Below are 16,672 nucleotides of genomic sequence, written 5' to 3'. Positions count from 1 at the left end.
CTCAATTTTACAAGCTGTTGCAATGAGGGGATTCTTGAGTGAAAACGGCCCTGAAACCGAATGAAGCGCCTGCGCTTTTTGCAATCGCAAACGCTTCTGATTGGTCACCACCTTCAAGAAATCATCAGGTACTGTTTGTCGATGGTTAGCTACAATTCTCAACGATGCCAAAACACTTTGTAAATAAAAACTGTCGATGGTTGAGGAGATAATAGGCTATGCATAAGGACTTTTAATTTTCAGTCAGGCAGCCCAAGGGCTCCGGTAAGTTAAACTGTCTTTCCATTATAAAATTGTCACGTTTAAGATCAGATAAAAAAAAAAATCAGCAATCTTTACTGCCTGTTAACGTTAGATATACGATATGAAGTGGGTCTCAGATCAGACAAGAAGCACTGCATTAAATTTCATTGCTTCCCGCCATGTCATTAAAATATGATACTCATATTTTGGTTCATTTTCAATGATAGGTTCATTTTACCTCAGTATTTTCAATGGAATTTCTGCGCTAGCCTGCTGCTATTCATTTTCAAATTGGGTGTACTTAAGTATGCTGAGCACTGTATAAATAGTGATATATATATTATATATTAGTAAAAATATATATTAATAATATATATATATATATATATATATATATATATATATATATATATATATATATATATATATATATATATATATAAGTTGAAGTCAAAATTATTAGCTTGTTTATTTGTTTCCCCAATTTCTGTTTACAGAGGGATTCAACACATTTCTAAACATAATAGTTTTGATAATTCATTTCTAATAACTGATTTGTTTTAGCTTTGCCATGAAGACAGTAAATAATATTAGAATATTAGACTAGATATTTTACAATACACTTCTATACAGCCTAAAGTGATATTTAAAGGCTTAACTAGGTTAATTAGGTTAACTAGACAGGTTAGGGTAATTAGGCAAGTTATTATATAACAATTGTTTGTTCTGTAGACTATTGAAAAATATAGCTTAAAGGGGCTAATAATTTTGACCCTAAAATGGCTTTTAAAAATTAAAAACTGCTTTTATTATAGCTGAAATAAAACAAATAAGACTTTCCTCAGAAGAAAAAATATTATTAGACATACTGTAAAAATGTCCTTGCTCTGTTCAACATCATTTGGGGAATATTTAAAATAGAAATAGAGTAATTAGCTGCTGTTAAATTTGAATACTTCTCTATTTTTTCCCCAAGTTCTAATGGAGATTTTTTCAACATATTTCTAAACATAATAGTTTTAATAACTCATTTCTAATAACTGATTTCTTTTATCTTTGCCATGATGACAGTAAATAATATTTGACTGGATATTTTTCAATTATTTAGGTTAATGAGGCAAGTTAAGATATTTAGGCAGGTAATTGTACAGCAGTGTTTTTCTGTTGCCAATCTAAAAATATTGCTCAAGGAGATTATTTATATTGACTTTAAAGTGCTACAAAAAAAAAAACACTTTTATTTCAGCCAAACTAAAACAAAAAACTTACTCTAGAAGAAAAAATATTATGTGAAATACTTTGAAAATGCCATGCTCCGTTAAATATCACTTGAGGAATCATTGAAAAAAAAAAATACTTTTAGGAAGGCTAATTATTTTCCCCTCAACATTATTATTATTATTAATATTATTATTATTGTTGTTGTTGTTGTTGTTGTTGTTGTTATTATTATTTAGTTTCTAAATATATAACAGCAAATATTTATTTTAAATTGTGAAAAGAACAGTGTGTGTGCGTGTGTACGCGTGTGTGTGCGTGTGTACGCGTGTGTGTGTGTATGTGTGTTGACGTGTTTTCAAACGTGCTTTTCTGAGCTAGTGTAAACTCTGCAGTCCAGCAACTCTTGTCCTCATTTCCTGACATGCTCAGTGTGTGTTGTGCTCAGCAGCTGTTGGGCCCCTCACCCTCCTGTCAGCCTCTGTGGTCACATGACTCACTTCCTGCATAAACAAAGCTCTCGGCTGGGCTTCGTTCTGCCACAAACCTGCTAAAATGGCGCAAGCTGGGGTTTTCCTAGAGCACGACCAGTTCAACTGCTCCATCTGCCTGGACGTCTTGAAGGACCCTGTCACCATTCCATGCGGCCACAGCTACTGCAAAGGCTGCATTAAGAACTACTGGGACCAGGATGACTACCTGGGGATCTATGGCTGTCCTCAGTGCAGGCAAAGCTTCGCTCCCAGACCTTTGCTGGGCAGAAACACAATGCTAGCCGATGTTGTGGAGAAATTAAAGAAGACTGGACTGCACGCTGGACCCGCAAGCGATCCAACACAAGCCGAGCCTGGAGATGTTGAGTGCGACGTTTGCTCGGGGACCAAAAACAAAGCCTTCAAATCCTGCCTGGTGTGCTTGGCGTCGTACTGCGAGACTCACCTTCAGCCGCACTACGAGTCCCCTGCCTTTCAGAAACACAGGCTGGCTTCTCCCTCAAAGAAGATGCAGGAGCAGCTGTGCTCGCGACACGATAAACTACTGGAGGTGTTCTGCCGCACGGATCAGCAGTGCATTTGTTACCTTTGTTTAACGGATGAGCACAAAGGACACGACACCGTTCTGGCAACAGCGGAGATGAATGAGAAGAAGGTAAAGCTGTGTGGAGTGTTATCAGGTCATGTGTGTGTTATCATTTTCAATGCTAGTTTTACATCTGCTGTACATTTCAGTTTTAGTTTTTTTTTGTGAACACATTTCTATTTAGTTGTTTATATATTTTGGTTCGAATTTAGTAAATCTATTTTAATAGTTAGCAAATACATCCAGTATCGACTAATCAAAGTTTACATTTAAAGGGATAGTGAGGAGAGGAACCCAAAAATTAAAATCCTGCATCATTTACTCTCTTTTGTTTTTTTTTTCTTTCGGTTGAACACTAAAGAAGATATTTTGAAGAATGTTGGACACCTGTAGCCATTTACTTTCTTTCTTTTTTTTTTTTAATAATCTTTTTATTGTTTTTAGCATAAGAACAAGGTCCCCGCGGGGTCTTAAAAAGTATTAAAAAGTCTTAAATTAAAAAATTGAAATTTATGTCTTTAAAAAGTCTTAAATTTGCTGTTCTAGGTCTTAAATATTTTTGCACAGGTCTTATTTTTGCGATGTCCATGTAACACTACATCTAATGCTCATTTAAATAATTTTTTGTTGTTGTTGCTAGGTTTTTGGGGTGTTGTAGTTCATTATTTCACAGGTCCAATTGTAATTTGCGGTATTACAACTAAAAAAAAAGTCAACTTGCAATAGCCAATCAGCTTTCTGTTATTAAACTCAGTGCGCGCGGCGAATGTGACATCATCGCTGTGTTTGCGGAAGTTCGCTTTGAGTGCGCGCTACATGATTTCGGCTGGCAGAGTATGCCATTATTTCACTGACAAATGTCGCAAGCGCAGTTTTATAAGTCGGGAGCGTTGTAATGCGAGAGAGCGAAATTTAAAGAACTTTATTTTACCCCTAATTTTGTGCTTTTACATTTTCTCTCGCGTGTTTTTGATATTGCGATATAGGTCTTAAATTTAATACTTAATGGTCTTAAAAAGGTCTTAAAAGGTCTTAAATTTGACATTATGATATCTGCAGAGACCCTGAAGAAATAATCAACAACATAAACAGAACAAAAAACAACATAAAAAATAAGGGGGGTTACAAAGGCCATTTCAAAATACACAAATAGTCAGACACAACATAATACAACATCATCCAGAAAACATAAGGAAATAAACAGGATTAAATATGAAACAAAAATAATTTACAGAGAAATGCATAGGCTCCACAATTCGACTTACTCCAGACCAATCTCACGTATAAAGAGTTACAAGTTAGCATTACTGATATAGAACATAATTGGGCTGCAGATTTTTAAAAATGTGTTTAGTTTAGCTGCGTCCCAAATCGCATACTTATGCACTATTTTACGCCATTTTGTAGTATGAATAGTGTAAGTAGTGTGTTCACATTGAAAACTCTCAAAATAATAAGTGCACTTTAATTACCCGGATGATGCACTCATTCAGCCGCTAAAATGAAGTGTGTAATGATGGACACTTCACGCACTTAACGACCGCAGGTTTGCTTACGTAGCGGAAGGGGCGGAGCGATCGGACGCACATGTTGAATAACTTTATTTATTTTGGATGGTGAAAGCAAAATTCTCCTACGAGACTGATTATTGCGCCTCCCGATGGTAAATGCGGCAATACTCACGGCAGGTATTACTTGATAATTCAGTCGTTTATTTCACTGATTTGGCAACAGTCAAACGTCATCAGGGAAACGGTTTGAATTTCCGCTTAGTAAAAAAACATTAGTGTGCCATTTGGGACAACACTACATACATATACTATCCTGTTGAGTGTGTAAGTGCATAAGTACATAGTGCATGAGTTCATAGTGTATAGTGTGCCATTTGGGACGCAGCTTTTGTTTGTCATCCCATATCGCATTTCCTCCATGGGCAACATGAAACTTAAGCTCCTAACCCAAATTTCGAAGACAGGCACATAATCTGACTTCCAATTTTGTACAATTATTTTCTTTGCTAATATCATACACAAAGATACTGCCTGTGATATTTATCTGCAATTTCTGAGGTGTCTCCCAATTTTGGATCTGGTGACAGACTTATCCCGTATACTTCAGATATAAAATTAAAAATGCTCTGCCAAAATGAACTAATTTTATGGCATGACCAGAATGAGTGAGCCAGTGTACCTTCAGAGTTTTTACATTTGTTGCACAATGAGGAAGAATTTGGAAAAAATCTTATTTAATTTCACTTTAGAAAAATGCAGTCTGTGGTCAACTTTAAATTGAATCAGTCTGTGTCTTGTGTTGATAGAGCAATCATGAATTTTGGAAAGATAATCTTCCCATGACTCATCTGATATTACTGTATTTAGCTCTTTTTCCCACTCTTTCCTAATTTTGTCAGTGTTTAAATTAACCTCATCCTATAATAAGTTATAGAAAAAAGAGACAGTACCTTTTTCTATTGGGCTGTGTTTTGTTATATTCTCAAGTGTCTGGTGTATTTACTTTCATAATATTTGTTTTTCCTGCTATAGAAGTCAGTGGTTACAGGTTTTTCTTCGAAATATCTTCTTTTGTGTTCAACAGAAGTATTCTAGTTTTGTGTGGTAACAAGTATGCCCAGTGTCGGCCAATCAAAGTTTACGTTTAAGGGATAGTTCACCCAAAAATGAAAATCCTGCATCATTTACTCTCTCTTTACCTGTTTTTTCTTTCTTTCTGTTGTACACTAAAGAAGATATTTTGAAGAATGTTGGAGACCTGTAACCATTGAGGTCCATTGTATTTGTTTTTCCTACTTATGGAAGTCAATGGTTACAGGTTTATCTTTAAAATATCTTAATTTGTGTTCAACAGAAGTATTGTAGTTTTGCAGAGATGACAAATACATCCAGTGTCGACTATTCAAAGTTTACATTTTAAGGGATAGTTCACCCAAAAATTTAAATTCTGCATCATTTATTCTCTCTTTACTTGTTCCAAAGCTGTTTGAGGCTTATTTCTTTCTGTTGAACATAAAAGAAGATATTTTGAAGAATGTTGGAGACCTGTAACCACTGACTTCTATTTTCCTGCTATGGAAGTCAATGGTTAAAGGTTTTCAGCTTTCAACAGAAGAAAGAAACTCATGAAGGTTTGAAGCCTCTTGAGGGTGAGTATATTTCATTTTTGAGTGAACTATCCCTTTAACTCTTGTGCAAAACTCTTAGTAATAAAAGTCCTTCAATTTTCTAATTTAAAACCCACACAAATTCAACAAAAGTTCTCTTCACGTGCCTTGTTTACAACAAAAGCAGAAAACATAGAACACATGTTTATGAAGAAGAGATATTTTTGTAGACCACTGAGCCACCATGTCGCCCCGCTTTCAGTATAGTTAAGTTAAATTAGCTTTCAATTTTCAGTTCATTTTGATTTGTTTTTATTATTTAGTGAATACGTTTCTGTTTGTTATTTATATATTTATGTGTGTTTTTAGTACTTCTAGCTTACTAGTTGGCAAATATGTCGTGTCGACCAATCAAAGTCTACATTTAAGGGATAGTTCAACCCAAAAATGTAAATTCTGCATTATTTACTCTCTCTTTACTTGTTCCAAACCTGTTCGAGGTTTATTTCTTTCTGTTAAACACGAAAGAATTCTAGTTTTGCAGAGTTGACAAATACACCCAGTGTTGACCAATCAAAGTTTACATTTAAGGGATAGTTCACCCAAAAAATCGGCATCATTTAATCTCTATTTACTCAAACCTGTTTGAGTTTTTTTTTTCTGTTGAACACAACAAGAAGATATTTTGAAGAATGTTGGAGACCTGTAACCATTGACTTTCATTGTATTTGTTTTTCCTGCAACAGAAGTCAATGGTTTTCAGCTTTCTTCAAAATATCTTCATTTGTGTTCAACAGAAGAAAGAAACTCCTGAAGGTTTGGGACCACTTGAGTGCAATAAATAGAGTACATTTTCATTTTTGACTGAACTATCCCCTTTAGCTCTTGTGCAAAACTCTTAGTAATAAAAGTAAAATTATCGTTTGAGCAATTACTGAATCCAAAACCACAAACATTTAACAAGTCTTATTCTTATTTAAGATCATACTGTATATGTAAGTAAACATGCCTTGTTTACATCTGAAGCCAAGCAGAAAACATTGAACAGAGATGTTTAATAAGAAGAGATGGTGTGTGTGTGTGTGTGTGTGTGTGTGTGTGTGTGTGTGTGTGTGTGTGTGTGTGTGTGTGTGTGTGTGTGTGTGTGTGTGTGTGTGTGTGTGTGTGTGTGTGTGTGTGTGTGTGTGTGTGTGTGTGTGTGTGTGTGTGTGTGTGTGTGTGTGTGTGTGGATATAATCATCAAGCGCTTGACTGATGTGTTTGTCTACAAAAGCACATCTACAATCTCAGGTCACATTCCCACCACAGAATGAGTGCTTTGGAATTCAGAAAATGGTCATTCATTCATAGTTATTCGGCTTAGTCCCTTTATTCATTAGGGGTCGCCACTGCGGAATGAACCGCCAACTTATCCAGCACATGTTTTACACTGCAGATGCCCTTTCAGCTGCAACCCAGTAGTGGGAAACATCCATTCACACTCATTGGACTGTGGGGGAAACCAGAGCACCCGGAGGAAACCCACGCCAACACGGGGAGAACATGCAAACTCCACACAGAAATGCCAACCAGAACCAGCGACCTTCTTGCTATGAGGCGACAGTCCTAACCACTGAGCCACCATGTCGTGAAAATGATTATTTAGTTTTTCAGTGACTGTTGTTAGTGTCGTTTAGTTTTAGTTTTTCCATTTATTTAGATTTTATTTTATTTCAGTCAGTGACAATGTTTTTGACCTGTAGTTGTCATTTTTATAGTTTCTTGTTTACTAAAATAACCTTGATGCTATCTGCTTGTTGAATGTGATAAAACTGGTGTTTTTGTTTCCCAGAATGCTTTGCTGGAGATGCGCAGGGTTTCCCAGCAGAGGATTGAGGAGCGGGAAAAGGAGCTGGCAGATCTCAGACAGGCCACACAGATGCTCACAGTGAGATTTTTTCCAACACATTTCTAAACATAATAGTTTTATTAACGCATTTCTAATAACCGATTTATTTTATCTTGCCATGATGACAGTAAATAATATTTGACTAGATATTTTTCAAGACACTTCTATACAGCTTAAAGTGACATTGAAATGCTTAACTATGTTAATTAGGTAAGTTAAAACACTTAGGCAAGTCATTGTATTCACCTTATTCTTCGCTGAAGAGCGGGCGCAGCCATTACAATCTTTTTGGCTCGACTTCTGGTCTCATTCACTTCCATTCGTTTTTAGACATTAAAAACTGCTTGTTTTGCTGTTTGATGTTACAAACTGATATTTCCTTATTATATTATTCTACTTGGTCTGTATAGTCATGCAAACATTTGTTTGTAGAGCAAGTTTTTTGACCGTTTTCTGCCGTTTATTATTCCTAGTCATTTCTCCCATAGAATCGGAAGTTCTAAAACAATCGCGAAAACAGGCGCACTTCCGCATATTGAGTTTTTAATTTTTTGAAACAAATTTTTTAGATCAATTGTATAGCCCCCTTAAATTGTTTTTCACACGGCTGCATTTATAACAAAAATAAAAGCGAGGCTGCAGTGGGAAGAAACCCGGAGGTATAGGATCAGCACTGAAAACATTGCAACAGCATGCTGCGGACTACAAACCATCTGTTTCCACAATTTCAAAATGCAGATGTGGTGTTAACATCACTTTAATATCATTCAGTTCACCAAAATGGTCGCAATTTCGAGCCCTGCTAAAGGTGGGAAAGAGAGTTCACCGCCAAAATCAAAGAGTTATGTGGGATTATCCCAAGATTCAACGTTTTTTTATCCAGGAAATCAGGGGTGTTTTGACACTTTGCTTGTTATGCTGCCGCCACACAACACACATTTCCATAAGCAAATTCAAACGCAGACTCTGTGTGCAATGAAACCTTCCTTTTTCCTCTGTGGACAAAACGAATGCAGTTGTTACCTCCAGAATCCTACTGCTGCGCTCAATTAAAAGGTTGTAATAGTTTCATGTTATGTCTTTTAAGGGTGCTTTCACACCTGCCTTATAGAGTGGAGGAACTATGACGTCACTTTGTAGGCTAATCGGCTGCTAACATAAAACTGGTTCCCTCGTGGAAATCCCTATAGGATTTTCCCATAGGCTTTTCGAAGATTGCAAATAATAAGCTCTGTGTTCAAACACAGTTCACTACACTTACACGTTTTGTCCAGCCGGATAATCCTCACACGAAAATACAACTTTGAGCACTTTTGGATCTTAAATGCAAACGCAAGAGTTAAAAAGCTAACATTAGGCTATTAACAAACTACAGAGCCCTCGGGGCGCTCGTCTGTGACGTCAGCACCACCCTGCTACAGACGACTTATCAAGCTTATTTTTAGAAATAATGTCCATGACAAAGAGTTAATCTCTCTGTATATTATATTATAATCCACGCTATATATTATAAACAAATAAATACGCAAAAATACATAGACCTATGTGCCTTTGGATCGTTTTTACGTGGGAAATACATCTGTTTTGCTTTGCGGTTGTTCTAAAAGTTTAAAAAAACTGTGTGTATAAATCTGCCTATAGTATTTTCATCAGACATGTTTAAATAAGTGTATCGCTCGCGCACACAGCCTGCTTACCTTAACAGACGACAGAAATGAGGCGTGAGGAGGAACAAGTCTATCAAATGCCTGCAAGTTCCATCATGATATGGACACAGAGCAACATTCAATATTCCTTTTATGTCACGACGTACAGCGAAAAGCAGCCCATACAGTCACATCTGCTATACGTTTTATGGAGGAGTGTAAATATTGCAGTTATGACTGAGTAAAATGTGTTCAGATGAATAAAAAAAGACGAGAAATCACTTGATCACGTTAAAATGACAGTTAATATGTCTGTATTTTTACACATTTATTCACACGTTTGCAGTACTGAGAGCAGGAGAGAGACAGGCTGCACTGGTGAGCAGTATCTTCATTATATCGTTAAATTAAAATAAATGATCAACAAATGAATCTGTCTCGACAGCCTTTACATGTGAAGGCATTATCTATACACAATCTGAATTCTTAATTAGAAAACACAAAAAACTGTAAAACACAAAAACTATAAAATACTATTCATGAAAATACCTAAATAACAGACAATCCAAATGCCCAACACAAGCGAGCTGCGCTCCAGACCAGATCAGCTCGATGACGTATAATGTCTCCGACACCGCCTGTAGTCCCATTTAGCAACTTGATAGCAACCATCTTATTAAAGAAGCATGGCCGAATTAAAAATTCAAAAGTGTGCTGTAACTGATGTGTTTTATGTCGTAGAACAAAACGTGAAAATATCTTGAGTTTGTGTTAGCCACGGACCTTATTTAAGCGATTTTACTGAAACCCCATTCAAAAAACCCATTGACTTTGGGACGAGGGAACCGGAAGTGCTAAAATGCTAACTCGCTTCCGGGTTTTTGCATACAAATTGACGTCATAGTTCCTCCACTCTATTTAGTTCGATTGAATCGCACTAGAGTTCGTTTCCCCTCTTGGTACGGTTCGTTTGGGCAGGTGAGAATGCAGCAATCATACTCGAGTGCGCACCAAAAGCAGACCAAATAAGCGTACGGAGACCTGCTTGAAGAGGTGGTCTCGGTACGCTTTCAAACGAACACTGGAGCGGTTCGTTTGTGGTGAGAATATGATCCGTACTAAAACAGGTCCAACCACTAAAAGTACTCCGAGTTTTGGACTAATTCAGCTGCCGTAGGCCGATGCGCTGTGCATTATGGGATATGAAGGAAGAATATTTGTTGACAGCGCTACCAACAGAGAGAGAGAGGGGGGAATACATTACCCAGAGCTCGAAATTGCGACCATTTTGGTCGCATATGCGCCCGAAATTTTATCTATGCGACCTTAAAATATATTTGGGAGCATTTCTGCGAAACACTGTTTTCCAGCCGCGCTTCATTTTTGTTATGTATAGTTTGTCTAAAGCAGGGATACAATCAGCCAGCGCAGTCGTCCCTCCAGAGAAAAAGGTTTTGTTTACCTGCGGGAGTTCACTGGCATTTTCCCGCACGTTAATTCTGACCAATCAATAAGCAGTAAAGGAAATATGTTCAACAACATCTGGCCAATGAGAGATGTGGATTTTGTCAGATGACTGCATTTTGGTTCTTTTCAACTGGTTCGGACCAAAGCCAGCAGTGTGGTGTGAAAACGACCCAAAGACGGCAGAAGATGCAACAATGTATCATTTATTACCCTTGGTCCGGACCAAATGAAGCAAACTACAGATGTGAAAGCACCCTAAGATTGAAAAGACACTGACAAATCAAATCACACACTCTCGCTATGCAAGAACATTTGTTGCTTCCAATAAGTCCCTGACACTGACACGCTCTGCTTGAATTGGCCGACTTCAAAAGAGCAATCCAAATCATCTTTTCCATTTCACGACTCCTGTTTAAAGCCAAAGTCATGCCTTTTTTTTCTGGTTTGTGTGTGTTTTGTCTGGTGTCAGCTGTCGGCTCAGACGGCCCTGGAGGAGAGCGAGCGTGTCTTCACAGAGCTGGTGTGCTCGGTGGAGCGGCGGCGTGCTGAAGTGAAAGAGCTGATCCGGGGTCAGGAGAGGGCGGCAGTGAGTCAAGCTCAAACGCTCCTCCAACAACTGGAGCAGGAGATAACCGAGCTGAAGAAGAGACACGCTGAATTAGGAGAGCTCTCGCAAACAGACGACCATATCGCCTTCCTTCAGGTAACACGGCTTTATTGTTTGGAGTATATCAAGTGTGTTGAAGTCAAGAGTCTTGATCAAGGGCACAATGATGATTGGTTTATGAAGGGTTCCTTTGATGGAGTTTGAACTCTCTGAAGTGGTTTGCATTGCAGATCTTTATCTGCTAGATACACTCGTTTCATTGCGAGTAAGACAAGTACAACATTGTGAGTAAAGAATAATTTACTTATTAAAAATCTGAATATTAAATCATTAAAAAGGCTGCATTAAAGGAAACCATGTGACTAATTGTGTGAGATATAGATGATAGTTTAATGATACAAATCTGTAGATTGTCTCAGGATTGTAATGGGTTTAAAACTCGTAATAAATTTGGATTTCTGTTTTGTCACCTCAAAATGATCAGTTTGAGTCTGAAGTTAAATTGTGAGTTACAAACGTGCAACTGAGAGGAATTAAGTAAGAAAAAAAGTGCTTTTTAAATGTGTTATGAGCTCTGTACAATTGACTGTTTATTTTCGTCATTTGTAGGAATAATTGATCAAGGAAGAAAAGAAATAAATGATTTTTCAGAATGTTAAAAAGAGGAAAAATGTAGTGCATTTCACTTGTTGGGTGTAAAAAATAGATTATAGTTTAATAAAAACCTGTAGATTGTCTCTGAATTGTAGTTAACATTGTAGAATTGTAGTCAAAACTCCATTACTTTTCAAAAATAAATAATTCTAATAATAATAATAAAATGTCTGATTGGCAAGATACAATTTCAGAATTATGAAAAATAAACTCAGAAATGTGTTGAACACTCAAAAAAAGAAAAGATTTTTGCTGCTTAATTTTTTAGCTTAATTGATTTGTCTACTAACCACACTTGTTTCGTTGTGAGGGTTTGGAGTTAAATGGTTTAGTTTCAGCATTTGTTGGAGTGACTGATCCGAAGAAGAAAGGAATAATTTACAAATCTGAATATTAAATAATAAAAAGGTTGCATAAAATTAGTCCATGTGACTATTTGTGTAAGAAATAGATGAAAATCTCGGGATTGTAATGGGTTTAGAAATTGTGATAAATTAATTAATTAATTATTAATAATACAAATTTCTATGTATGTATGCATGTGTGTGCGTGTGTGCGTGTGTGCGTGCGTGTTTTTATCACAATTTTTTTATCACAATGTCTGATAATATTTTTTCGGTAACACTTTAAGATTCATTAGTTAATGCATTTACTAACATGAACTAATCATGATCAACACTTGTACAGCATTTATTAATTATATATAATCAATATATATATAATCATAATTGAACATTTACTAATGCATTATTAACATTTAAGTCCAAGCTTGTTAATATTGCACCATGAGTTAACATGAACTAACAATGAACTACTGTATTTTCATTAACTAACGTTAGCTAACATTAACTAATGAACCTAATTGTAAAGTGTGACCATTTTTTCTTCTGGAGAAAGTCTTGTTTTGTTTCAGCTGGAATAAAAGTTGTTTCTACATTTTTTTAAAAACCATTTTAAGGTCAAAATTATTAGCCCCTACATAAAACTTTTTGATGAAAAAGTTTTTATTGCAAAATTGTAGTTTAATACTGAATCGACAGTTACATATATGCAATTCTGAGACGTTCAAAATGTACAGTAACTAAAAATGTTGGCATGCAAACTAAATAGTTTAGAATAGCGTAATATAAATTTTATATATTGGAGGAACTGAAAACAAGAGAAAATGCAAAAGTATAATTATATATTTTTAAATATACATAATGAAACAAAGAAATATTCATAATAAAATAAAATCACAGTTGTAGGTTTTGAACTTGTAAAAAAGTCTGAAAATGTGATATAAACATTTTTTTTTAAATCACTCTTTGTACATTTTTTAAGTATGTCTCACACAGGTGAGTGGGCTTGACAAACCACCTGTACATGTCACGGTTTGGTGGGTGGTGGAAGATGCGAGGACGCTAGTGCAATAATGAAATTAAATAAGCAGCAATACAAACTACCACGAGGTGGGAAACAATAACAAATAAACAAACAAACTTGACTGGGCGTGCTGGCAGGGACCAGGGCTGGACAAGGCAGGACTGGAAAAACTAGAGAGGAATGACGTTTGAACTACAACGAACTGGCACAGGACAGCAAACAAGTGGAAGCTATAAACAAAAGCAAATTGAAAAACAACCAGGTGAACTGAATAAATTAATAATGGGATAACAAGGAGGATGGGACTAGACGATAGACAGGAGAGCACATGACACAAAGGGACAACGCAAGCCATGTGCTCACAAGAAAACAGGACTAGAACACACAACCAATGAGAGAACCCATTTACCACATCTTCACATGAAACACAACACTAAAGCACGAGGCCACAATGTAAACACCAGGCCACGTGCTTAACCAGTTAAACTCTGCGGACCCGGTACCAGGTCCGTGACGTCATCGACTTTCGCTTTAAGATTTAAAGGGCTAGCATTGCACCAGACCCCTTTAAGTGGTTTAGTTTGAAAGTGTCGCGTCTATATTTTATGCTCATATGCAGCACATTTTGGTTTTTATACTACTGTACAAAAGTTATTTACACATAAATACACAATATTTTGGATACCCGAGCTGGGTATTTTACATTTGGTTTATTTTCATATTTTTCATATGACACATGTACAAGTTATAGCTCAAATAAAAGCTCTTGCCGGTGCAGAAGTGAAAACAATACATTTATGATCAATAAGCAGCTCCAGATAGCACAAGCAGCTGTCATCTCTTACCTTATGCTGTGCGTTTCAGGGCCATTTCTCCTCTGTTTTTGAGGTGATAAGTGCATAAGTAGGTGCATAAGTAATCCTTTTATATGTCTGACGTGGTCCAAACACAGTGAATTATGTTTGATCAAACAAAAGAATAGTGAAATATGAAAACAATGTTTGATCGTTGTGGCTTGTATAGCACCTCTCATCAGTTGGAATACAATAACTTTTGCATAGATTATGGTGGAGACATTTTTCTTTTTTCCTATGATTACAGACATGTGCAGGAACCACCACAATTAATTACAGCACTCTAGACCACACAGAACCTAAAAGATACACTTTCAAATTTGAGTTTATAAAAAAAATGCAAATTGTACTTTGAAGTGAAGCGCCTCTTTTTTTTTTAGGTGTTTATTATGACACAGAAAACATATACATATATTTTAAACACTTTCAATTGTGTTTTATGAAAATTCAAAGGGTGTTCTTCAAAATGATACCAAAATTGTGCATTTACACTTCTGCATGTGGATTTGGGAAGCTTTTAAATGTGGGTAGGCAAAATCCAGACGGAAATCCAAAATAACAGCAGAGTTTAACTGGTTAAATAACACCAACACAAACAGAACGTAAGACATGAGTACACAATAAATAAAACACTTACTGTTCCTGACATGCATGTTCCGATACCAGTGCTAACCGAGACCAACTAGACTGGAGCGCTGAGAACGAAAACCACCATGCTTCGAACAAAACAACAAGCACACCAGGACATGAGCGCACATCCCGTGCGCAGCTAAGATGGCGGGAAATATGAATGCATGACCCCAGAAAACTCGAGCTGAGCACAACATTCTAGAAAAGACAGGACTAGTGTCTGGACTGGACCCTGCCACCTTAACAAGAATTATCAAGACCGAAGTAGCAAAATCCTGACAGTACAAACACTTTTCTTTTTATAAAAACACTCCCCCTCCTTACTCTAGCGTAAAGCTGCACGATTCTGGCTAAAATGAGAATCGAGATTTTTTGCTTAAAATAAAGATCACGATTCTCTCACGATTCTGTAGATGTAAAATAAAGGTATGGTAAAAACAAACATATGGCACAACATCGATAATAATATTATGTGTAGGTCTACTGGTTTTTATAAATAATTCTATTCTGCTTATAATAATTCTGATGTTGAATTATTATGTTTGAGATATATGCTTGCAATCTGTCATATTAGACAATTTTATTCACTGGTAAAATCAGACATTTGCCATTATCAGATTATATTCAACAATATATAGGCTAGAGTAGTTATACTGACACTGTAAACATTTATTTTCATGCACAACTGTGTGTTCGCTATGACAGAAAAAAACGTATCAAATGCTTGTCGTAATCATAACTCTAAAATGTGATATGATCATTAAAATGAAGTGCACACTTTCGGTTTCATTTTGACAGCTAAGTTCTTGTTCATACTTCGGGCGGCTCCCAAACGATCCCTCTGTGCCACAAACTGAATATTATTTACAACTGTATTACCTGTTACTCGCAACATATGCAGGTTCTGTTCACTAAAGTAGACTCGCGCGCGTCTATCATTAAGCAGAGTGCACGCGCCTTCTCTGTGATAACAGCTCACGGTCAGCAGTTCATGTCACGTGTGATTTCCCGGCCGCGAAAACATCATTATATGAAGACAAAAATGACATATTAGGTGAATTAAACCTTATAATACTGTATGTAACTCATTCAACATCATTTGGAGGTGTCAATGTCACTGAGCAACGTGTGTGAAACAATGAAAAGACTCGTGCAGCCACCTTTTCTTCTCTCCTGAACTTGAAAATATGATTGACAGAAACGTAGAAATGCTGGATTAAGATCGTCTAGGGCAGGGATTCCCAAACTTTTCAGTCCATGACCCCCAAAATAACAATGCCAGTGACTCGCGACCCCCAATATCTTCTGAGATGGTTATAAATCCAGAAATCTTGCATGCAATGGCGCGCACACCAATAGACCCAAGTCTATTCTTGGTTGAATTTTTTGTAATGTATGCCAGTGCTGTAAATAGGCTAGAAAGTTTAACCTGGTGTTATAAAATTAATCTGCTGCATCTGATGCTATTGCTGTATCTTTAATGTAATGTAATTACCCCAGGGGTTGCAATCCAATAGAACAAGGAACTATAAGCTATAAAGTAACTATATACAGTAGTACATAGTAACTATAAACAACTATTTTTTTCTTTTTTTAGTAGGTTATAAATAATATAAGGTAATTCTTATGGTTTATTAAAAATAAATAGATTTTTGGAAATCACCAGGCGACCCCCCCCCCTTCAATGTCCCGCGACCCCTCGGGGGGTCCCGACCCCCATTTTGAGAACCACTGGTCTAGGGGGTCGAATCGAGATCGCGATCTTTTAACGATTAATTGTTCAGCTCTACTCTAGCGCTTAATTCTCTTAAAACTAACAGTTCCTTTGTATAATCAGCACATCTTGTGTGTATTGCCTCTTCTTGTTAAATCGTTGAATGCCTCCTCAAGTCACTTTGCACA

At 36.5% G+C, this 16,672-nt stretch overlaps 1 protein-coding gene and 1 long non-coding RNA gene across 5 annotated transcripts in view; one reads left to right on the top strand and one right to left on the bottom strand.

Annotated features, from left to right (window-relative positions):
- The first annotated feature begins 1,950 nt into the window (after positions 1–1,950).
- ftr67 (finTRIM family, member 67) overlaps positions 1,951–16,672 on the top strand; it is a 44,088-nt gene continuing 29,366 nt past the window's right edge. The window contains exons 1-3 of one of the 4 annotated variants that reach the window (XR_012385507.1): positions 1,951–2,610; positions 7,491–8,659; positions 10,116–11,363. Coding sequence is in view for 1 of the 4 variants with exons in the window: in NM_001039719.2 (NP_001034808.2) it covers positions 2,017–2,610; positions 7,491–7,586; positions 11,130–11,363 (924 nt within the window). In the remaining 3 variants the exon portion in view is untranslated. 4 annotated transcript variants of the gene reach the window in all.
- Positions 7,401–12,153, bottom strand: LOC141378939 (uncharacterized). Its single transcript, XR_012394720.1, has 2 exons — positions 10,107–12,153; positions 7,401–8,651 (listed from the first exon to the last, which is right to left on the bottom strand). It is a non-coding gene; the product is annotated as an uncharacterized lncRNA (long non-coding RNA).

Source organism: Danio rerio, chromosome 2 (genome assembly GCF_049306965.1).
Source record: "Danio rerio strain Tuebingen ecotype United States chromosome 2, GRCz12tu, whole genome shotgun sequence".
Classification (NCBI taxonomy): domain Eukaryota; kingdom Metazoa; phylum Chordata; class Actinopteri; order Cypriniformes; family Danionidae; genus Danio; species Danio rerio.
This window is presented reverse-complemented; position numbering and strand designations above follow the sequence as displayed.